The 23,942-nt window shown below is 45.1% G+C and overlaps 1 protein-coding gene across 1 annotated transcript in view; it reads right to left on the bottom strand.

The window, feature by feature from the left end:
* Positions 1–379: 379 nt before the first annotated feature.
* Positions 380–23,942, bottom strand: part of Tubgcp3 (tubulin gamma complex associated protein 3) — a 56,100-nt gene continuing 32,537 nt past the window's right edge. Inside the window, exons 15-22 of the mRNA XM_027387845.2 lie at positions 23,010–23,145; positions 22,201–22,269; positions 17,807–17,942; positions 10,900–10,988; positions 10,669–10,800; positions 7,167–7,307; positions 1,821–1,937; positions 380–1,098 (exon numbers count right to left, since the gene is read on the bottom strand). Of these exons, the coding sequence (XP_027243646.1) occupies positions 940–1,098; positions 1,821–1,937; positions 7,167–7,307; positions 10,669–10,800; positions 10,900–10,988; positions 17,807–17,942; positions 22,201–22,269; positions 23,010–23,145 (979 nt within the window). The 3' untranslated portion in view covers positions 380–939. The remainder of the gene's footprint in view (positions 1,099–1,820; positions 1,938–7,166; positions 7,308–10,668; positions 10,801–10,899; positions 10,989–17,806; positions 17,943–22,200; positions 22,270–23,009; positions 23,146–23,942) is intronic.

The raw sequence follows: 23,942 nt of genomic DNA, 5'->3' as shown, positions 1-23,942 counted from the left end.
CCCTCCTGCCTCTATCCACCCAGGTAAAGGTTACAGGCATGTACCTCTACACTCAGCTTTGTATCTGTAACATTTTAAGGTAAAATTAAATGAAAGCTATACATTAAGAACTGGCCTTCACCGTGGATTCCCTACTATGATACCAGGACTCCCTGGAACTTTACACAGAGCAGGCTGTGCTGCTGCCAGGGGATGGAAGGGACCAGTGCATAGCACTGCTTGCTTGCTCTCTCTTGAGTTCTGCACTCCAAGTGGCATATGAGTTTACAAATTAAACCACTCATGCACCATAACACAGTCAACCAAATTCCACCAGTTCCAGCTCACAAACTCAGCAAGCTGACAGTTTTTCCAGACTACTTAAGAAACACAAAAAACATCTGAAAGATAATACTTTTAATTCTCTAATTCTCACTTATGCAACATAAAAAAGGCATAATTATGTGACTGGATAGTACATTTTTACAAAAAACAGTTCCCTCCATCATCTGGTCAGTAGTATATAAATATTTACAATGAAAAAATAGGCAAGGAGAAAGAAAACCTCCAATATCCAAGTGGATTTCTTTCCAGTACTTATCAGAATTTTAAAAATGAAAACAATTCAGCCTTGCTCCCATCGTATCCATACTGCTAGCTGGTGGTCTCCACATCTGGGCTGTGCTAGCCAAGGACACCTTTGCTCCACACAGCTCTGCTGCTTCTGTATTGTTTTATAAGTTATTTGAAATAGCAAACTAAATATAAAAATGTAAACTTTGGAAGAGAAAGTAAAGAGCAAGAAGTATGTGAAGGTGACATCATACTAAGTCCAGTGGGTAATGAGACTTCTTCCAGCAGAGCTGAAACACTGTGGCCTGTGTGCAGACAGGGGGCACCTGCAGCTCCCCGATGCCTGGAGGGTCTTAGTTTGAGTGGGCATCTAATAACCCTGCAGCCTCACGTGTGGGTGCTGCGCCGCCCCCTACTGCCCAGAGAAACCCGGAGCCTGGGTTCCCTGGCTTTGTAATGTTCATTGAAGTCCAACCTGAAGCTGAGAAACCGGAGACTTTCATCAGAGCTTGTCGTCAGCAACACCAGAAACTGCTGTACAACACCCTAGGATGAAACCACAGAGAGTCAGCTTGAACACCTGGTCCATGCACAGCCCCTCCCAATGCCATTGTACCAACAAGCCTCTAGTGGGGACTCACTCAGCCAGTGCCGCTCCCATCAGGAGCCCCTGTTCGTACAGTCAGACGGAAAATGCATACAGTCTGTGTAGGAACAACTGGTCAACCGACTCTGCACTCGAACCACAGGAGTAAGCAGAGTCACGGATGCTAAAGCCCCTTGTTCTGTGGTGAGCATAAAGCCCAGGGTTCCACTGCTCGTCTTCCCCATCTCACTGACCTACAAATGCATGCCTAGTCATCAGTCTACAGGGGAAGGGGTTCAAGCTCAAAACCATCACTGGGTTTCTGCATCTCTGTGAAAGGTGGGCAGCCTTCCTGTAGGATACAAGCTCTGTCAGATGTGACTACCCATGGTTCAGCTCTCTCAAAAAGCCCACGCTCCGTCTATGCCATCCAAGAGAACGGCACTCGGTGTAGTCACTCCGAAGCGCATGAGAAGTCACAGGTCCCCATCAAGGCTCTCATCCTAGCAATACAATTATCCTGAGGAGAGTTCAGCAAGGATGAGTCCTCAGGGGAAATGCCAGACCCTGAGGCACTCCATCCTGAGTGCTGCTCACGTGACAATGATGAGCCACATCTCTAGCCCACTGAAAGCAAGTGCCAGTCATAGAAGAGGGCTCCATGGCTTGTACTTATACACACCTGGTAGAAGTGTGTCAATATTCGCAACTGTGAACACATTTTTGGTATGGAGTCCTGGAATTCTCGGATCCTCCTGTTCTCCTCCTCTTCCTCTGCTGCAGTCACTCCCCACTGGCCCTGGATAATTAGAAGCAGAAAGTTTAACCGCTGGATGCTTCCTTGCTGTAAAACTAACAGTATCATACACTCAGCACACCACTGTAAGTCCCACTAACCAGTCTTCTTGTGGCTTTGTTCGCTGTGGTAGAGATGGCCCTGTGTCCCTCCATGTTCCCTCATTCAGACAATGGGCATAAAGGGAACTAGTCATCTCTCAGTGCTGGCACTCCTGACTCCAGTGGGAACTCCTCTCACATTCTCCCTTGGAATGGGGTGTTTCCCTAGAGACATGCCCATCTACGCTCATTCTAAAAGATCATTTTCAGCCAGAAATGCATGGTACTCCTGTAATCCCATGAGGCAGGAGAATGGCTAAATTGGAAGCCAGATTGGGTTACATACAGTGAGACCCTATCTCATCCCTCCCCCAGGAAATGGTAAACTTGACTGAACATGTGCCCAGCCAGCCTGGATGGGAGTTACCTAGTTCTCTTCATCGGTGAACACGGTAAATCCCAGTTACTAGATTTTCTGATCTGAACCTTTGCATTCCTGGCATACATCCTGATCTTGAGAAACTGTTCATTTTGCTAGGGTTTTTCATTTGCATTTTATGTCACTTGCCCATTTAGTACTCAGAACTCAGTCTTGTTCTTTCTGAGTCATAATGGCCCCAAGTGTTTCACACTGTCTGGCAATGGTCCTGTGGTAACTTGGAACTGTGGCTAGGCAGGGTGGGAGCAGGGCCAACTGTACTTTCAATAGCCTACTTCTCTGTATATCCTTCTGCAGTCCATTTTGGGTGTCTATAGACAATTAGTTTAGTTTACAGAGAGTAATCTATTTGTATATACCTAAGGAAATAAAAATTCTATTTGTCTTTTTTTTTTAACGTGTGCTCTCACCTCTTATTAGCCATTAAACCAGTTAATAGCTTATTTACCCACTACTCCAGCCACCCAGGCCTGGCTCACAAGACCTCCAAGTACAAGGACTGTCAGGAAATGGGCCAGGGACAATCCTGGATATTTTTTAGTAAGAATCTGGTTTCATTTTGCCAGTGTCCTGAGATCTGGAGTGAAGTTGGACTTAAAGGTGTGTGGTCAAGCTTCAGGATTTTGACAAGGAAGTACAGACAGCAAAGCAGTCGAGGCTGTTAAAGAGATCAGCCCATGAAAGAGAAACCCGGCAGTGTCAGGAAGAGGGTTTCCTCAGGGTCAGCACACACGCGATAGACCTGTGGCTCATGGGACAGTCTACGCCTCCAGATGGCGGCTGTGTCTGTGTGATACTGGTTTTGAAGGTATGAAAGACACAAGAAGGAAAGGGTGACGGAGGGCAGCTGAGGTCAGGCACTGTGGGGCAGAGTTGAAGTCCCCTTAAGAGAAGCAAGCCTTCAGAGACCACTGTGTGGAGCTAGCTATGATAGAGGCTCCAGAGTGTTGGGGATTCCAAGATTGTGAGACATGTATGAGGAAGGGCTACAGGCATGGAGTAGAGCTGGCCTAAGCTTGGGAGAGAAGCTGTGTGTACCACAAGTGGAAGGGCTGAGGAACGGGGCTTCCTGAACCCTGTGGAGTCCAGCAGATCTCATCATGAGCGCCAGATGCTGGGCATGGAGCTGCAGGACTTGGCATTAGCCCTGTTGGGTTTGAGGTTTTGGTTTAATTATTCCTTGTCATGCCTTGATTGTTTCATTTTGAAACAGGATTGCTTTATTCTGTGTCATTATATGTTGGAAGTATATGAGTTGTTTTTGATCTTATAGGAATTTATAGTTCAGAGTCTTTGAACTTCTACAACAATGGAATTTTTTAAGACTATGGAGACTTTTAAAACTCGATTGTATTCTATACTATGAGAGTAAGATGAGACTTTGGGGATAAGGGATAGGTATGTTAGCTAGTTTTTATGTCAGCTTAACATAAGCTATAGTGATCTGAGAGAAGGGAACCTCAATTGAGAAAATGCCTCCATGAAATTGTGCTGTAATAAAACCTGTGGTGTATTTTCTTAGTTAGCAATTGATGGGGGAGGGCCTAGCCCATTGTGGGTGGTGCCATCCCTGGGCTGGTGGTCCTGGTTTCTGTAAGAAAGCAGTCTGAGCAAGCATGAGGAACAAGCCAATAGGTAGCATTCCTCCATGGTCTCTGCATCAGCTCCTGCCTCCAGTTCCTGCCCTGTTTGAGTTTCTGTCCTGACTTCCTTCAGTGATGGAGTTTATACTCCAAACAAACCCTTTATATGCCAAACAAACCCTTTCCTCCCAACCTTGCTTTGGTCATGGTGTTTCATCACAGCAATAAAAACCCTAAAATAGAAGGGTGTGGCTTAAAGTAATGTATTCACGTGACAAGTAGACAAAGCAGGAAGTTGTAATGATTAGTTTTATTCATCAAATTGATAAAATGTATAATTGCCTGGGAAGAGTGTCAATGAAGACTTGCCTAGATTAGGCTGGCCTGAGAGGGACTTTCTAAACTTTGTTAGTAACACCTGCCATTTGCTGGGCCCTAGCTGATGTAAAGGAAAGCATGTGCTGAACACGGGCATGCATGCATTCTATGCTCTCTGTTCCTGATGGCAGATACAACTTCCTCAAGATCTGCCACTGTGACTTTGCAGCTGTATATAGGAACCTGGAACTGTGAGATGAAACAAACCCTTTCTTCCCTAAGTTGCTTCGTCAGGATACTTTGCCACAATTGGAAGAACATCAGGATTCACGGGGATTGGTTCCAGGAACCTTGCTGGATCCAAAAGGTCAAGGAAGTCAAGTTGTTCCAGTTCATTACTGAAATGTGCAGATTACATTTTTTTTGTTTGTTTGTTTTGTTTTTCGAGACAGGGTTTCTCTGTGGCTTTGGAGACTGTCCTGGAACTAGCTCTTGTAGACCAGGCTGGTCTCGAACTCACAGAGATCCGCCTGCCTCTGCCTCCCAAGTGCTGGGATTAAAGGCGTGTGCCACCACTGTCTGGCTGATTACATATATTTTTAATGGCATTTCTTTTAAACTTTCATCCCAATTACCACTGATAGAAAGAAAACTGACTAACTTTGATTTCTAGACAGCTGGACAAACTCATTCATTCCAAAAATTGACTTCAGGGCTATCTTGGATTTCATGACAAGCACTTTTGCAAAAGAACTTGCTTTCTCTGCCCTATTTCCTGGCCGTGCTCACACTGGGGGACTGTCAGTGCAGTGTGCTAAGCCAGTGATTCCCAGTCTCATTCTCACCTAAGAAGCTCTCAGCATGTCACCAAAGAGCAGATCTGCCACACAGATCTTTAATCAGATTTTACTTGGGGTTAATTAAATTTTTCCTTTATTTTGCAATAAAATAATACAAAGAGTTCTGCATTCCTGGAATGATCTCAAACATTCTGTAACATATTTTCCATTTGGTATATCAATTAGTAAAAATTTTAGGGTTTCACATCCATGTTCTACTACACAGAGAACAGCAGAAATGAAACAACAGGGTGACATTATGAAGCCACTTCACGGGACAGGACAGGGTGATTCTGAATGCACTCACAGAGTGGGACAGATCCTCAGGGAAGTGACTTGGTCGCTGTATTTTTCAGTTACCATGGCTGGTACTGGTCCCAGAATCTTACTGAACACGGGTGTGTACAGAAATGTGGGTGTCACCGGCAGCAGGAAGTAAGTATGCTAATGCTAGAACCAACAGTGTCAATGTATAAAATGTAGTTTTAAAACTAAAAGAAGTAAAAGCCCTTCAATCCCGAATTTGAATTGGAAATATCATAATAATGGAAGGTATTCTGATAAGAAAAGTGGGAAGAGAGTAGAGAAGAGCCATGAATGGCAGAAGAAAGGACCTCTGGGACTGCTCCACCTAACAGCAACATGACAGAGCGCAACCTCCGCAGCAAGGCACTCAAGATGACGAACCCTTCAGGAGCCGGCTCCATCTCTCACATTTCAGTGGACCCACATCTGAATGATGGTTGCAAAATTATTTTACCTTTTGGATTTAAATAAATTTTGCAGGCAGTTTCAGCATTACAGCTCTCCCTAGATAATCAAGCATCTCTGAAACATACCTAATAAACCCGCACTTCGTGTGTGGCTGTGTCCCTTCTGTCGCTGATAGTTGACATCTGCTGAGGCCACCACCATGGACAGAACAAACCACCATGCTATCATCAGAATGATAAATCTTTGTTTGCTTTTGTTTTGTTTTTTGTTTGTTTTTGAGACAGGGTCTCACTATATAACCCTGTTCTGGAACTCACTGTATAGACCAGGCTGGCCTTGAATTCAGAGATCCACCTGTCTCTGCTTCCCGAGTACGTGATTTAAGGGTGCAACACCATACCTGCCTAGAACAATAAAATCTTAAAGGTTGGTTTCAGTAGGCTGTTTTACATAGTCTAACAGCTTTCCAGAGGGTGGGTTGGAAGGGAGGTGGCCAGCAGGACTGAATGCTGATTGGATGCTGGGTAAGTATCATGCCCATCACCTGTGAAAACCTGACACTGGGGTCACACTAACTATCATGATTACAAGTTACTCACAGATGACAACTCTACCAAAGGCACAGAGATCGTAAGAATTAGCTAGGGTAGAATCCCGCGTCTACCAGTCACACACACAGGCTGCTCAGCATGGATCAGGAGTTATATGTGTGTAAATCCCATGACACTTCAGAATTACCCACAAACCACTGCAGCCAGGAGATAATCATGTAGCATCAAAGGATACCTGCTTCCAAACTCTACCACACTTCAGTGCCTGTGACGTGGCTACCAGGCCCCTCACACGGGCTTTACAGGGACAATACTCAAGAGTAAAACCAACCTAACTGTGCTGGCTGACTAAATGACCTGCCTTTCATTACCCCGAGACAAGTGCCTCAAAAGAGCAGACAGTCCAGGCCAGCAAGGACAAGAAACCCCACCGCCAGCCTGACTGTTCCATTCCATGTTCCTCTCTAGGCCACTAGGAACACACAGGTATGTCCTAAGGAAACCTTGCTCACGCATCAGTAAATGAGTCAGGGTGCTCGACCACTCAGCTTCAAGTCAATGACAGAGTGCCAGGCTGACTCTGGAGACAATAGTACAGACAGTGTCAAGCTTGGACACTGGGACACCACTCAATTTGACAGCAGTCAGAACGTCCTCTGCCCCAGTGTTTGCAGAGATTTCAGCAGGAAAGCTATTGCTGCCCCATGGTGACAGGACAACAGCGAAAGCGTGAGTTAAAAACCATACCTCGATTTCACGTTGTTTCTTTTTCTCTTCAAACTGTAGCCGCCACTGTAACTCTTCCAGAGCAGCTCTGTACATTGCATCTTGGGCATTCTGAAGTTCAATAATTTGATCAAACACAGCTCTGAGTTGATTTAAAAGTACCTGAAAAGACAGTGTTTTTTAAATGAACAGAACCACAACATTCTGGTGAGGCATTTCTACTTAAAGATAGACTGTTGCTTTGTCCCCTCTAAACCTCAGAGAAACTGGTCCCCAGTGTAACCATGTTGGAGGAGTGCTGACTAAGAAGCCCCTGTCAAAGTGGTTAATGTTGCTCATGGGTGGCTGCTGGATTCCCACAGGACTGAATTCTGACTCTTGAGAATGGACTGTCCTAAAGTAACATCTACTGCACAAAGCATGAACTGAGGATGTATACACACTAAGATCACTTGTGTGCTTTTTGTGTCTAGATGTGTCCACATATCTCTGAAGCCAGGACTATAGCAACAGAAAAACAGTTGCTTTGTCTTAAGTTATATTGCTGTGAGGGACACCATGACCAAGGCAACTCATAAACAAGCATTTAATTGGGGGCTTGCCTATAGTCTCTGAAAGTTACTCCAAGATCATAGCAGAAGCAGACAGGCATGGCACTGGAGCATTACCTCAACAAGCTTTATATCCTGGTCTGCAGGCAGCAGGCAGAGATACCTTTTGAAACCTCAAAGCTCAGCCCCAGTGACATACCTCCTCCAACAGGGCCACACCTCCTAATCCTTCTCAAACAGTTCTACTAACTGGGGACCAAGCATTCAAACATATGAGCCATCCTCATTCAAACCATCACTCTTTGGAAGACTATTCCAGTCAGCCTGGAGAGAAGCTCATATCCCACACTCATTCCACAATTAATATCCCCATCAGCCATCTCTGGGCCAAGCACACTGCCCTGCTGAGATGTGAGGCAATGCCCCTGACAGCTGAGCTAACTGGATCCGTGGGAAACTGGAGCCTGTGCTGAGCAATTCTGAGAGCAAGCTCACCTAAGAACAGACACCGCAAAACAGACAATGCCTGGTTCTCATTTACTACAATGCACTCATGTGAAACAGGGCCCTCAAACTGCACAGCAATGGAAAGAGCCAGAAGGACCTGATCAGGTGACACCATTCCTGACAGGCAGCCATGTGGCTCTGGTGTTGACCACAGGCTCAAGCAAGTGTCATCCTGTTCTCTGTCAGAATTTTATTTTATGACAAAACTAGAAAACAAAGAATGGAGATGGTTCCATTTAAATTTTGATAAGGATGTAATTCTCTAGTTTATTTCTCTATTGTAGTCACATAAAAAAACAAACAAAAAAACACCTTGTTTTTGGAACACTGCATTGCTCTTGAGGTCACTAACTGATGTTTCCTTTAAGTGAAGTGTTCCCTGTGGGCACTGGTCTGCTCCAGGGGGTCTGCAACTGTACACTCCAAGCTGCCTCCAGCCTATACCTTCTCACTGGCTGCTCAGAGTTTTTCTCAACATTGCACAAAGGATGAGACACACACACATATCAGCACCTGTCATCCCTCCTCCCAACTAGCTCTGTATATCGTGATCACTGACTTTTTCACCAAGGGACATAATGAAATGATGACCATACTAAACTCAGTATGTCCACAACAGATTGCCTTTCTGTAACATATCAGATTTCTTTCTTTGGAACAAGCAATGACAAAATCCTCCAGAGCCAGGTGTGGTCGCTCATATGTATAATCTTAGCACTTTGGAGACTGGGACAGGAGGATCGTAAGTTCCAGGCCAGACTGAGCAACACAGCAGGACCCTATCCTAAAGCAAACAAACAATAGCCAGTCATTACACTGAACACTCATAAAGGTACAGCTCCAAGCCTGCTGGAGTCTGAGGAGGGCTTCCCCACAAACACTGCCCTACAGCAGCAGGAGCAGCAGCAGCAGCAGCAGCAGCAGCAGCAGCAGCAGCAGCAGCAGCAGCAGCAGCAGCAGATTCTCTGGACACTGCTCATATTCACGGTCATTCTATAAGGCGAGAGCCAGGGTGAGTCATCTTGTCTCAGACATTTCCTGTCCTTCCATGGCTCAGCCCCCATGTTAGCAGTGAGCACACTTAAAATAGGGTGCCCATGTGGGTGCAGTCCTTGTAATTCCAACATTATATCTAGTGACTTTCACACCTGTTTAACCTATGCAAAACAACATAAAGCATGACTTCAACAGCTTGAAAGGGTAGCAGCTACATCTACTAGCTAGTTACCATAGTGAGTCATATAATTTAATCCCCACAAATCAACACTGTGCCTCTGAAAACAGAGAACCCTGGAGTCACGAGGAAAAGCCTGTCACCAGTCTGAACACTGACTCTGGCCCATGTGTGGGTGCTCCATGTCTATGGCACATCACAAAGAATGGCTGAGGATCACCTTCATAAACAAACATGGGCACCAGGTAACTGATGTGACACCCACTGCAGTATCAACCTCATAGACTAGACCAGCGACCAGCCCAAGTGGGCATGGACAGCAGCACCTCTTAATCAGGGTTTCTCCCTACAATGAAAGTGGTCAACAGGACCCCAGACCATTTCATATGTGCATATCATGAGTTACTAATTATGTTCAAGTGTTTTAAGCACTTCTGTGCCATTATTCAGTATCTAGAAAGCAAACTCCACAGAGACAATCCTTTGATCACCACTGGTTGTGCATTTAAATTAAGTCTATCCAAATACTTTTCTTCACCATAGTAGGCTAATGCAGATGAGCAGAACACAAAAAAAGCACTGCCTCTAAGTCTGGAATGTGTCTCGAGCAGTGCACACTGTGAGAACCACGCTCGAGGCTTCGCCCAGATGCGTTAACCTGCTTCAAGCTCAGAATGTGTTCTTTCTTGAACCAGATCTTTAAAATAAATGAGAGTCCCAGAACAGGGGCCTCTACAGGAAAATAACTCAGCAGAAAGCCCTGAGCCAGGGGATGCTTGCAGCTCTGTGCAGTCTATTTGATGTCACCCAGTCATATGCCATTGACTAAAAGCCCACTACCCCTAGACTAAGAACATAACAACAGGATGGGGGTGCTCGGGCTAGGGTATGTAAGGTCCTGGGACTGATTCCCAGTACAAAGAAAGAGGAAGACACCCAGAGTTCTAGATTTCAACATTCTTTGAGACTTTTATACATGCCACCACCAGTTTTGATGTTTAGATGACTTTCTGGTGTCCATCCTGCCACAGGTCCAAATGACCTCATTCACGATGACTTCTCCTGTTCTACACAACATCAACAGTGTACAGCTGCTCATCACTGTTGTCACAGCCAGAAGTTAGAACACACTCTCATTTCACCAATTGTATTTCAATTCTGTTCAGAAAGTGACCCTCAAACACCAATTTTAATAAACCTCTCTCAATTATCACTGATGCAGCAGTATCTGGCAATTCCCAAGCTGCTGTATTTGACAGTTTCAGTCCTGGTTTGTAGGAGTGAGACTTACCCTGGAGTCGCTGTCCAGGAGACAGCGGGAGGTGATGGTGTCCAGGAATGCCTCGTGTGCTGCGATAATGTGGTCCAAGTCCTGGGCCTGTTGTACTCTGTTCCAAAGCTCATCCCAGGAGCACTCGAGAACCTGAAAGAAGGAGTGGAGACTTGGGGAGGGCCTACTCTTCTGAAGGCAGCACCCCTCATATTGCTGAGCCAGATTGCCTGAGGCAGGAAGCCAGCTTACCTCAAAGGTGATGTAGTACTGCATTTGATGAATGAAATGCACCATCTCGGAGGCCAGGATGTGACACTGGTGCAGCACCCCAGAGAACTCTGCAAGAGACAGAGTGTCAACAGGGGAGGGGAGGTGCTCGGCAACAGCACAGACCTCTGTCTGCAAGCTGCTCTCTAATGAAGCAGCCACAAGCCTCACTCCAGATCCCTGAGCAGGGGACAAGCTCTCATCCACTTGTATGCTTTACAGCTAAAAGACCTGACTACACAAACAAGGAGAAACTGCATGAAACAAGACATGATCATATTTAACAGACAAGCACAGAGCTAGGGAGATGGCTCCGTGGGTAAGAGTACTTGCTTTGCAAGCACACAGACTTGATTTCAGATTCCCAGTACCCGTGTAGAGGACTGGGCATGGTTGTGCATGCCTGCAACTCCAGTATTGGAGGGTTGGAGACAGGAAAGTCTCAGGGGCTGGCTGACTGGCAGCCTAAGAAGTAAGGTGCAGCATGTCCTCTTCTGGTCATGGGCACACACACACACATGTAATACACACCACACAGCTAAGTATAAAAGTATATTTTATAGAAGTGAGCATCATGCATAAATAGAAGCCTTATTTTATGTCTTCTCTGCAACTGGTCCATCCACCACACATGGACTATTTACTTCCCCTTAGTCATCTGGAGACAAGAGGGCCTCAGGGTGGGCCCTAAATCAGTAAGAAGAAAAGGCAGGGGTGCAGGGAGAGACATGCATGTCTGACAGCACCAGCAGTGAGAGGAAGCAGGAGAAGCCTCCCTAGGTTTCAGAGGGAGCAGAAAGGGACTGACTGTGGCTTCGGTTTTGAATTTCCGGCCTTTAGAATGTTTCACACAATTAAGAGTTGATGGTTTAAGTCACCCAGCTTGTGGTGCTGGGTCCTGATACACAGCAGCAGTCCTAACAAGGGAATACTAAGTGACAGGTGAGGGGCTCTGTAGGACTGTGGCGCCCAGAGAGCATGACATCAACAAAAACACACCTGGGGGCTAGGGACCGAGTGGCACTGCTGTCCTGAACAGCACTGGCATAGTGTCCGTCAGGCAACGGCCTGGGAGTAAGGAAAAACCAAACCAGGATATTGCAAAACCGTCCTCTGGTCTAAACATGCCCTACCAGTGCATCTTCAAATCGGAGTAGCCGTGATTATTGCACTCTCCCAGGCTGAGCCCACTGCCAGCCCATGGCAGACAAACTGCGTGAGTCTTACCAGTCCTTTCCTTGGGATGCTCACAATTACCAATGCTGGGGAAGAGAAACTCCTCTTGTGGCTTAGCCACATTAAGTCGCCCTTACTCCTATGAGTGATCCCGATTAAATTCACTGGTTCCCCAACCTAGACTTGGGTGGAATTCTGCTGTTGCCGTCCCTATCTGGGGTGAATACAGACTCCCCAGGGAGTGTCAGGCAACAGATTCGTCAAAAAAAAAAACCAAAAACAAACAAACAAACAAACAAACAACAACACGAGGTTTTGTCCAAAGGTAGGCAGTCCAGTGAATCCATAGGGACAGATCCCAGGGTTCCCATGTTTCCCTGGACAGAAGCAACAGCTTGTTTGTTAGAAACACATCTACATCTTCCTTACAAAACACTAGATTCCTTACTGGCCCATCAGGACCCCAGGTACTTGAAGAGAGCTGTGTCCACACCACTTCCCTGTGACTATTAGTAGCCTTTAACCAGGAGTGTGGCCAGCCAGCACCCAGCACAGGACCCTCAGAAGAGTATCACACTCCACAGGTCTCCCTCACAATTTGTAATCTGTATCTATGAATACAGCTGTTGTGCAGAGGAGGGAGGTTTGTGAGACCATTAATATAACCAATCTTCCCAGTCCAGGGAAGCAGAAAGGCCCATCTTCTTTACAGGAGCAGGGACAATTGCCAGGAGGAGGCTTGCCAACCTACAGAGCTACCTACGTGTCTACAGGGGTGCAGAATTCCAGGAGCACAGCTTAGGTTAGCTGTACCCAAGTCATGTGCTCCTTCAAGTAGCCCCTCACCAATACCCCTAACTCCAGCAAATTCACTGGTCTGTAAAGCTGAACTTCGGGGTAATTATTACTTTGGTCTGTCTTGGTTTCCTGTCTGGAACGAGCAGACGTCTGTCCAGAAAAAGTCACACAATGGTGAACACGCAGCTGACTAGGGAGGCTATGCTTCCCAGTTCTCTTGAAGCCTAGAACAGTGTGGTTTTCTCTGCTGAAACCTGGCTAGCTAACCCAATTCTCTAGCCATACAGTTTGACTTCTGACTTTCATGTAGAGGACACGGTCTTCCTCTGTCAAGAGTCACTCAGAAGCGCAGTCATAAACTCAGAAGAAATACTCTGCAGTTCTACTCTGGAACAAAAGGGCTCTGCCTCTCTCACCTTGATGGCAAATGTTCCAGGGGATTCTCCCTGGAACACAGCAGTGCACGCTAAAACATCCATGTGTCTTAGGGTATGCCTCCTCACATCTGTGTATTTTGAGTACATTCTGCAACAGGCTCCAGGCTGCATGATCCAGTTGGAAAAGCAATTTGTATTCACTTTCACCCCAGTACTCAAATCCTGCCCACAAGACCTGCATGACCTGGGCCATGTCGAACAATGTTAATATCCGCCTTCTTTCTTCCGTTTTCACTACGTGACAGACATAGGTTCTCAACCTGTCACTTCATCTAGTGAAGGAGACATTCTTCTATAGTGATGACTGACAGTGAGGTCATTGGTTGCTGGAAAATGATGTAGAGAACATAACCCCTCCAGGTGTGACTGCAATCTGTTACCCTCATGGCTGTCCTTCCTGGTCAAGGAGTCATGCTACTCTACTAGCAGCTGGGAGACTCTGAGGAATGTGGACTTTACTCAAAGTTGCAGCATAGTCATGCAGCATAGTCCTTCATACTTGAAAACATAACTTGTATCTGCTATATCCCTTGGCTCTACCCAGGACCTTGAAAATGCATACAAAATAGTTGCTTAGAGCATGTTTCATAATTGGACCAGAATAACTGTCAACATTGTAAGAATGGCCTCAGTCAACACAGCACTGACGTGCAATGAATACACACTGTACCTCACCAGGTTAGCACCCATTTTTACAAACAAAGTTAGGAATGTCTATTAGGGGGCTGGAGAGATGGCTTGGCTGTTAAGAGCACTTCCTGTTCTAGAAGAGAACCTGGGTTGTTTCTCAGTATCCACATAACAGCTCACAACTGTCAGTAATGCTAGTATCAGGAGGCCCAATACTCTCTTTCCACTCTGAAGACACCAGGAACACAAGGTGCATAGACACAGATGCAGACTAATACTCATTAAATCTTTTTAATGACCCTCCTTCCCTTCTGCTCACCCAGACTCTAGACAGATTCATTCCTGGTGGTCTACTGCCCTCTAAAGGTTACTCAAAGATCTTCAGTGTCAGCTGAACCAGCATCTATGTGACCCAGGCGTTGCAGAGCACTCCAGCAGCAGGGACACCTTACCATCCTAAGTCCAAGATTTCTTTTTATAGAAATACCCTAAGGCAATTTCAATGAAGCTTCAAAACATCCTCCCCAACTTGCATTTCCCCTGGCTCTGCTCTGTTTAAGATGCCTCAATCAAATACCTATCTGATTCATTTTCCAACACTTAGGAGTATAAAAGACATTTTAGGAATAAAAGATATTTTTCTCCATGTCTTATGCTCAACATCCAGTTGCCCTCATGCCCCTCCTAACATCATTTGGTGTGTGTGAATTACAGGCCAAGTGTTGCTCACAAAGACAACACTCACTGTGGACCTCAAGCTGGGTGCTGTTTTGAGGACTTCTTTGCAAATTTAACCCTGCAACTGTAGGCAGTCAAACCCAAGGCAGAACTGTGGGCAGTCAAACCCAAGGCAGGTACAGAGAGTTGTCTCAATGTTGGTCCCAGGGTTCATCTCTTCACTAACCTCAAATTACCCACACACAAATTTTAAAGAGGAAGACAGCTAAGGTACCATCTTTGTAAGATGTTTTATTGTTAGATACAGCACCACAAAACAGCTGTCAAGATGACAACACTAGGCTTGTATGACACATCAGTCTGTAGCCCCAAGTCACTTCTTAGCACATGCCCATCTCCCTACAATTAGTGGCGCACACTGTCCTGTCTACACCTCAGTGCAAACCACTGTGCCATCTTTCCAAAGGCAACTGACTGTGGCTGTGGCTGACACACATGCAGGCAATGCAGCCCCTGATGGCTGCAGCTCAGCAGCTTCCAACACACCCTGAAAAGTGAAGACAGAGGAGCAATGCTTACTTCCAAAGTGATAAAATGTGGTTAAAGGAAAACCAACAAAATGAATGCAGAAAGCTAACCCTTGGCTTCCCGTGGCTTCTCCACAGACCATGAGCCAACTCAGCCTCTCCACCTTTACTGTCTGCTGTAGGCACAGGCCGAACAGAGAAGTACACTGAGCAGCAAGTGAGACTGTGACACAGGAGGTGGCTGACTCCTTCCTAGGCACCCATTCTAACCTCTTGTCATCACGCAGTGACCAGAAAACTGTCATGGATGTTTCCTCCCAGGTTCCTCATGGCTTCTGTGTTGAAGGAGACTTGGGTTCCCTGGCAGGGCCCTCCATCTTTGACTCATTTAGCTTGTTCTTGACTCATTTTCTCCAAGGCTTCCATTTTTGCCTTCCAATAAACTTGAGAGTCAACCCTAAGTACAGACATGCAATTACAGAATCCTGGGCCAATCACTTCCCTTGCTCAGCCTTGAACTGTTCCCCACTGGAGGACATGTGACAATGAGGTCTCTACAATGCCTCCTGAGAGACAATGTGACTGACTGGTGACTGATTCACCTAAAAGGGTGCCCCCAGGGCAGACACAGCATTTGGCAGGGGCATGGCCTCACTGTAGACACCAACCAGCAGGAGCAGTCCTACTCAGAAGTCAGAAAGGACAGAGAAGCAGAATGCTACCATTTTAGTCCAGGGATAATATGGTGCTTCATACACACTTATTTCAAACAGAAATGCTACTACATTTCTCTAGATTTGTTTTTATTATTTTATGATAAATTAGTATTTGTTTTATTATTATATGAGTGTGTTTGCCTGTATGTATGCATATGTACTGTATGCATGCTGGTGCCAGAGGCTTTCGGAAGAGGGCATTGAATACTCTGGGACAGGAGTAATAATTGGTTGTGACCATCACATGGGTGCTGGGAATTCAACCTTGGTCCTGAGCAAGAGCAACAAGTACTCTAAACCACTACCAACTCTCCAGCCACTTCTTAAGCTCACACAGTTCTACTACCTTACACATAACAGACCACACTGCCACCAACCAGTGTGCTTTGTTGCCATCCTACCAGAGGATCAACACTCTTCTATATTTCTCTGAAAGCCCAATGTCTAAACATCATTTTTCATCTCAGTGAGTAGGTGAATAGCTTAAACAAAAAGAAATACAATTGCAGGGTCAGACTGGGGGGTGGGGGGAGACACATGACATCTTATTGTACAAGCCTCACCTCGGCTCTGCACAAAGACACTGTGTTCTTTCTCCTTGAGGACTTAACAAGCCAGTTTTTTGTTTTGTTTTGTTTTGTTTTCTGTGAAAGAGAAGGCTGTGAGGAAGACAAGCTATCCACCACACTGTCAGTTTCATTATGTGAAACAAGAAACTAGCTGCACTCCCTTTACTTCCTTCTTGGCCACCAACCAGGAACCAGTCATCAATGACTATAAATACAGTAGTGTTGAGACTCCTGGTAAAAGCCACTCTTTCCTTGGCCACAGTGGCTTGGGAGGCCACCACTGCCTTCAGTCTGCTGTAGCCATCACTGTCTGGACCTTTGGGAGCTATCTAGAGTCAGCCTACAACCATAGCAGTGATGAGGAAACCTCTTCCTTCAAACAACTGCTGTTTTATTTATAAAGATTTATTTTACTCATCCAAGGGCAGATTTGGTTTAGTTCCTTAAAGAGGATTATGTTTTCATAATCAATTTCATAATCAATTTAAAAGTTCAACATAATGAACTCAAAATTATTCATAATTGAAGTAATTCAATATTGTAACATTAACGAAATCTTGGCTAAATGCCTAAGTGTCTTAACTATAGTTCTAAATTATAAAATGTAAAACATGTCCACATCCTGTATTATGGTCAAAATAAAAATTAACACCTCAAAGAGAATATAATTAAAGTACTAAGTGAATTTTAAATAAATCAAGGACCTACTGAAAGGTTTTCCTTTCTTGAAAATTGGTGTTTAAAAATGAAAACTAGGGAGCTGGGTGGTGGTGACACATACATTTAATCCCAGCACTGGGGAGGCAGAGGCAAGCTGATCTCTGTGAGTTCGAGGCCAGCCTGGTCTACAAAGCTACACAGAGAAACCCTGTCTTGAAAAACCAAAACCAAAACAAAACAAAAATTTAAAACTAGGGGCTGGAAAAATGGCTTGGTGGTTAAGAGCACTGTCTATCCTTTCAGAGAATCTGGGTTAGATGACCAGAACCCACACGGCAGCTCACAACTGTCTGTAATGCCAATTCCAGGGGATCCAACACCCTCCTCTGCCCTCCATGTGTACCAAGCACATACATGGTGCATACTCAGGCACTCATAATTTATTTTTTATTATTTTTTAAATTAAACTATTACCCATGAACATTAGTGGAAAAACAAATGTGATTTTAAAAGAAACTTCCTGGTATGGAAAAAATCCACTGTGACTTACTTTTCTCTTACTCTCTAATGAAGTCAAGACACAATATCCAAATAACTCACAGCACAAGTCTGTGCAGTACACTTCCTCTAGGACTATGCTGCTCGCTGTCAACAGAAGGGCAGTGTGGCAGTGCAGACTCAGATGGCCCCGCCTTTACCTGGCATGTTCCTCAGGAGTTTCGCATTGCACATGTGCCCTTTCCGTATGTCAGTGAGGATGTACTCCATGCGCTTGGCCCTCCACAGGAAGTTAAACACTCTCAGGTAGTGGCTCATGCACTCTCGTGTGAACACCTACAGAGACGAAAGACAGGTCATGGCTCTTGTTCAAAGAATCTCCTAGTGCAGGCCCTGGCCTTCCCACCATCAGCACACACAGGACTCAGCACACTCTACATGGTACACAGTAAGGAGAATAGTGCACTTCTGAAGAGGCACAGTGTAATGACAGCCACCTGCTTCCTTACAGGCCAGGCAGGCAGACTCCCAACAGCAGCATCAGACATGTGTGTGTCAGTCCTGGAGTTGGAGACACAGGGGTGAAGGAGGGGTGAAGGTAGTATGATGGGAAGACAGCTCACCAGAACTTTTCTTCCCCACTCTGGGTTTCAAGACAGGGTTTCTCTGTCCTGGAACTCCTTATGTAGACCAGGCTGGCCTCAAACTCAAGAGACCCACCTCCTTCTGCCCCCAAGTGCTAAGATAAAGGTGTGCACCACCATGCCCAGTTCCCCCCCCATTATTTTATGCTTTATGTTTTGCTTACATGTGTGTCTGTGCACCATGTGCATGCCCAGTACCCTTGGAGGCCAGAAAAGGACATTGGATCCCCTGGGACTATAACTACAGATAGTTGTGAGCCACTGTTGGGAGTAGAATGTGGGTCACATGGAAGTGCAGCAAGTGTTCTTAACCACTGAGTCCACTTTCTAGCCACATCTCACCAAGACTTTAAACCCGGTCCATATCAGTCTAAACTTGGATCCTTGACTGTAACTCCCAACTTCTAAGAGACACAGTCAGGGATCACTTGCTTTAGTGACAAAAGCAGAGGCAAGCCCAGCAGCACCTCCACCCTGAGGTCTTTATCACAGGTTTATTGATTCCTTCCCAATACCTCTATATTTGGTTCCATGGATGTGGCTGTCCATACATGCGATGGGTCCTGATAAAGAGACCACTTCCAACCCTCCTCCTGGCTAAGTTTCACAAATAAAAACCCAGGCTATCCAGTCATACTTGAACAGCAGGTAAGCCACATGGAATTTAGTTCATGTAAGTATCACCAAAAGAAGCACATCACAGCTGCCTGCACCGACTCTGCAAAGAACATGCCTTCAGCATGGGAACAAGGCCACACTCCTCTATGAAGGAGCTCTGATCTCCAAAAATTGCCCCTGCCTTGTCCATGTCTGTCCTCTGTTCTTTACATGAGACCCGAAGGAGCTCAGCCTCCCTTACCGTCTCACCACTGGTCCATCTATACTCCATGCCAGTATGTCTCCTCAGACACCGGAACTTTATCCTTGTTCCTTACACTTTAGCATGGAATGCTAACTGCAGGCCAATCTGTGTTCTCCTGTGTACCTCACACATCTATGTCACAGGGACTGCCTATTTGTTGCCCCCAATGCCACTCAATGGCAGGCTCCAGAAGGCACTCGATGGTGATGGTGACAATGACTATGGAGGACAAGCAAACAACTACACACAGGACTGACTGAAACTGCTCTTAAGTAATCCCAAAATCAAATCCAAGGGCCTGGGGGATTATCTGTGTACCACTTGCTTCCTACACTATTAATTATCACTCTGTGATAACAGAAACTAAGCATGACCCATTTAGATGCCACGAGTCAATTACTGGATTCTTCTCCATGTACATGATATACCATAGACTGGCCTTTGAAGTACCATATTCTCATTGAGTTTAAAAATTCAGTTAAGTCATAATCTTTCAAGTATTGTCTATATAAGAGGAAGACATCTACTGCTTTGGAAGCAAGTGTCACCCATAGCAGTTTTACCATCTGGCTACATTGCTCACCAAAGGGATAATCCAGAGATACAGCAAGCTCCAGACTCCTTATCTGCAGAGACCTTAACAGAGAGCTAGTCTCTACCCTGCTCAGTGTGGGAACAGCAGCCCTGATGGATGATCCCTGTTCTCAGCCTCCCTCACCAACAAGCACTAGAACACAGCATGGCTGCAAGCCCGCCAAATCAGCCTTCTGCTGCTGGAATCAAGATGCAGTGGCCTCACCACACTTAAATCTGGATGGACTTCACCACAAATAACTTGAAGCTCATGAAAAGCAAGATCAACCAGAAATACTTCCCACAGTTAATGAGCTGGATTTAGCTAATGGGTTCTTCAGTAACCTGGGTTGTGAATTTCACAATGTCCCAAATTAGACTTACCCCAAAATTTCACTGACATTTTATATCTTAGAATTAGTAGAAGCTAACGTTGCTATTATACAAGATATAATTATATGATTGCTACAAGATATATTCCTACTATAATTAAATTCTGTTCAAAAATGACAGTCTGAATTAATGAGAATAGAACGGAAACAGGTAACACACAAATTAACCATGGGAAAAGCGGAAAAAATAACTGTATTTATAAAATAGGCTTCCTTTTATCTTTTGAGTTTGTCTTTCCACATGTGTGTGTTATGGGTGCATATATGTGCAGGTGTCTTCAGTTGGTCTCCATTTGCTATCAAGACAGCCTCTTATTTGAACCCAGAGCTCACTAATTCAGCGTGTCCAGCCAGCCAGCTCATCCTGGGGATCTCCTGTTTCTGTTTCCTGTGCACCAGGGTTGCAGGAGGGCTGCCAGCACACAAGCTAGAGACCTGAACTGCAGTCATCAAGTTTGTACAGCAAATGCAAACTCCCTGGGCCATCTCTCTGGCCCCTCCTTTTATATCAGTAACTTCTGTATACAATTAAATCTGTCCAATACTAGTTTGACACTTGTGCTTTTGTAATAATATGCCGATAGTTACGGCAATTGATAAAATTTCACCACCCATGGACAGAAACACCAAAAGTCATGCAGAAGAGAACCCCACACACTTCATTTCTGGCTGAGCTACCAAACAACTCTAGAGTCCTTTCTTCTCTTTCTCCACCTGGCAGCCCAGGCTGCTATCACAACCAACTCAGCTGGCCTACGAATTCATACCTGTGGGCCAGGCCAGACAGGGCTGTCACAGATGTGTCATTAAAATAAAGCTGTGGTATAAATTGTTTTTCTTCAGTCCTCCTAAAGCTGTGCTATATACAACACACAATGTAACTCTGACAAGCCACCCTGACACGACACACCTATACCACACTCGACCTACCTCCTCACCACGGCATCTGCAGCTCTGGGGTCTGGGATAGAATTCAGGACCTTACTCACTTATGTTAGGCAAGTGCTCTAGCACTGAGCTATACCCCGGGCCTCATTATTGCATCTTCATGCATGAACATACAGAATGCACATAAACTAACAAAGCAGATAATATGGAATCCTAAATAATTTGATGAAATACTACACGTTTTACACATTAACCACTACTCAGGACACAAGCCGAGGAGAAAGGCCACTCTGAATATGGTAGAAGATTAAATTTAAGAACAACTGTGCATTTAAACTAGTAGCTGTGACTGGATCAAAGTCAAATATGAGGATCATGAGTCAAAGAAACCCCCCTAGCAGCTCTCAGTCCACAGTAGCCTTAAGACATGTGGCATTCTGTAAATGTGGCTTCTGTGGAATCATCACAGCAAGGATGTGACTTACCCGATAAAAGGGACAGTCATGAGGCTACTCAACCACTAGAGACGGGATTTTAGAGCCCAATCAGACACTGCTTAGCAAAGAGCCCCAATTGAAAAAAAAAAAAAAAAAAAAAAAAAGGAGTACAATTTACAATTTACTTCCCCAGCATTTCAGATGCAGAAATGAGTAAGTCTCAGAGGTTCTGTGGCCAGGAGGCTTTACTCAATCCTAAAGGAAGGCAGCTTAACACAGACAGACATGTAAAGACGACCCCTCTAGTCAAGCCTCTGTAATGTGGCAGGAGACAAGGTCCATCCTTCTCAACATATGAGTGAAAGAGCAACGAACAATGTGACAGCTATCGACTCATCAGCTTAAACGAGCACTAAATATCAAATTTCATCTAAGTAGGAAAAATACGATTCCCTGAAAATATACTTTACGCTTCCTTTCAAATTATCCTAAATTAGTTGCTACAGTCTAAGAATAATGGCATAAAATGAACAATTCATTTACTAAGCACTTGCTGAAACCTGTGACAGAACAAATGATATTTCTAAGAATTCTTAAAATAATAAGAGCATTACAGCTTTCATTAATAATTATCTGAAACACAGTCTTGGCTTAAGTAACTCATTCAGTGGGTATATCCTAACAGCACAATTACTTTGAACCTTAGTTTTTAGAAAAGGAGGTCAGTCGGAAACAGTAAAATGCCCAGCAATCCAAACAGTTGTGAGCATTACATACAAGTACACAGAATGATCTTACAGTGGCGATCGGTCCATCGACGTGGTAATCCAGGCTGAAGACATCCCATCCGGTGTCACCTGGAGAGACCTAACGCAATAAAATAACCATTAATAGAAAGGCTTGTTCTAATCGATAAAGAACCGGTTAACTGCTCAAAGAACAGGATACAGGTTTTAATGCAGTAAGCGCTCTGCATTGTGTGCCAGTGGAGACCTGCCTCCTCCCGGGTGCATGCATCTACAAGGCTGAGAAGCAGCGAGGCACATCACATGTGCTCTGTGGAGACTCACACATGTTCAAAGTTCAGATCACATATACTCAGACATATACCAAGTTCAGAGCCTCTTTAGGACAAAACCACACTGCCTCCTATCAGGTTCTAAGCCTCAAAAAGCCTGTATTTCAATGAAACCAGTGGGTTCTAACAGTGCGGCAACTGCGCAGCCAGTGAAGACCCATGTGCACAGCCTCACTCCAGGCACAGCCCTTCTGCTGTGGCAGCACCTCCACCAATGGTCTGATCGTGCGCATCACCTCCAATGGACTACTAGATGTGGCACTTCACTAAGCATCCGTGATGTCCCCATGCTCTGTGGGACTGTTTCATGCACAGCATCCAACTTGGAAGCTGTGCCCTTAGTAAGATAATGTGGCTTAAGGAGAGGAACTTGCCTCTTCTAATACAGGGCAGAGCATACCCAGAACGTTTAGTTTACAAGAATGACCAGTCTTGTGCCTCACACAATAGGAGGACACGGGGACTCAGCTACCCCCAGTAGCCTCACGTGCCCCCGGCAGCCTCACGTGCCCCCAGCACCCTCACATACCTCCAGCAGCCTCACATCTAGCCTCCTGAGGATCTCGGGGCTGTCAAACTGGGCATTGGTGGCTCTAACAGCAGTTTCAAGAATCCCCGTCAAGTTATGCTGATATAAAGTCGTTGCTGGGCGAACAAGTTCTGGTCTTAAGAAATGTGTTTAAAATTAAAGTTATTGTTATTCGAATTTTTAAAACAATAATAATTAAAAGTAAAAGTTCGAAAACTGAAAAGACAAATGGGATAGATAAATGTGGTTATAAAAGCATTATGGTGCTTCCAGCAACTATACTGTGGTCTCAGGTTTCTTAGACATCCTTTAAAGATGTCTCCAAAACCCTGTGTGTGCCCACTGTAAAGACAACAAAGCGAGCAGCTCTGAGCACACACACCATGATATGGAACATTTTACTGTCTGTTGAGTGCATCTTTCTCCTACCTCTGGGCTTAGCATCTATTAAAATACCTTTAACAAACTCTAACTCTTTCATAAGAAAAGCTTCATGACACTAACTGCATACAGGGCTGTAGAAAGCACATTCTTCAAAATATTGAGAACATTAATCTTCATTCAACTTACACTGAAACTGCTTCTTACATTGCTACACATTTTGATGAAATTTTCAAACTATGACTGGCCTATGAGTAGGGGTATTATAATTTCCTGCAAAGACCTGATGTCTACACAAGTATAGATATCAGGGTCCAAAGGGCCCAGCAGTGTCACCATCACGCTTCATTGGTAAGGGCTGTGCTTCCAAACATGCAGCGCCCACTCATCTGGTTATGAGATGGTGAGCATCTCAGGTGTGCCTGTGCAGTGCTGGGTAAGGAGAGACCTGAGAGAGAGAACACAGCACAGGTGGATGGCACTCCTTGGATGGGCAGACAGGGCTCTAGAGAAGAGAAAGAAGGGACCTGAGATGCTCTCCAGACCTCTAAC

Source organism: Cricetulus griseus, assembly GCF_003668045.3.
Source record: "Cricetulus griseus strain 17A/GY chromosome 1 unlocalized genomic scaffold, alternate assembly CriGri-PICRH-1.0 chr1_1, whole genome shotgun sequence".
NCBI classification, from domain to species: Eukaryota; Metazoa; Chordata; class Mammalia; order Rodentia; family Cricetidae; genus Cricetulus; species Cricetulus griseus.
This window is presented reverse-complemented; position numbering and strand designations above follow the sequence as displayed.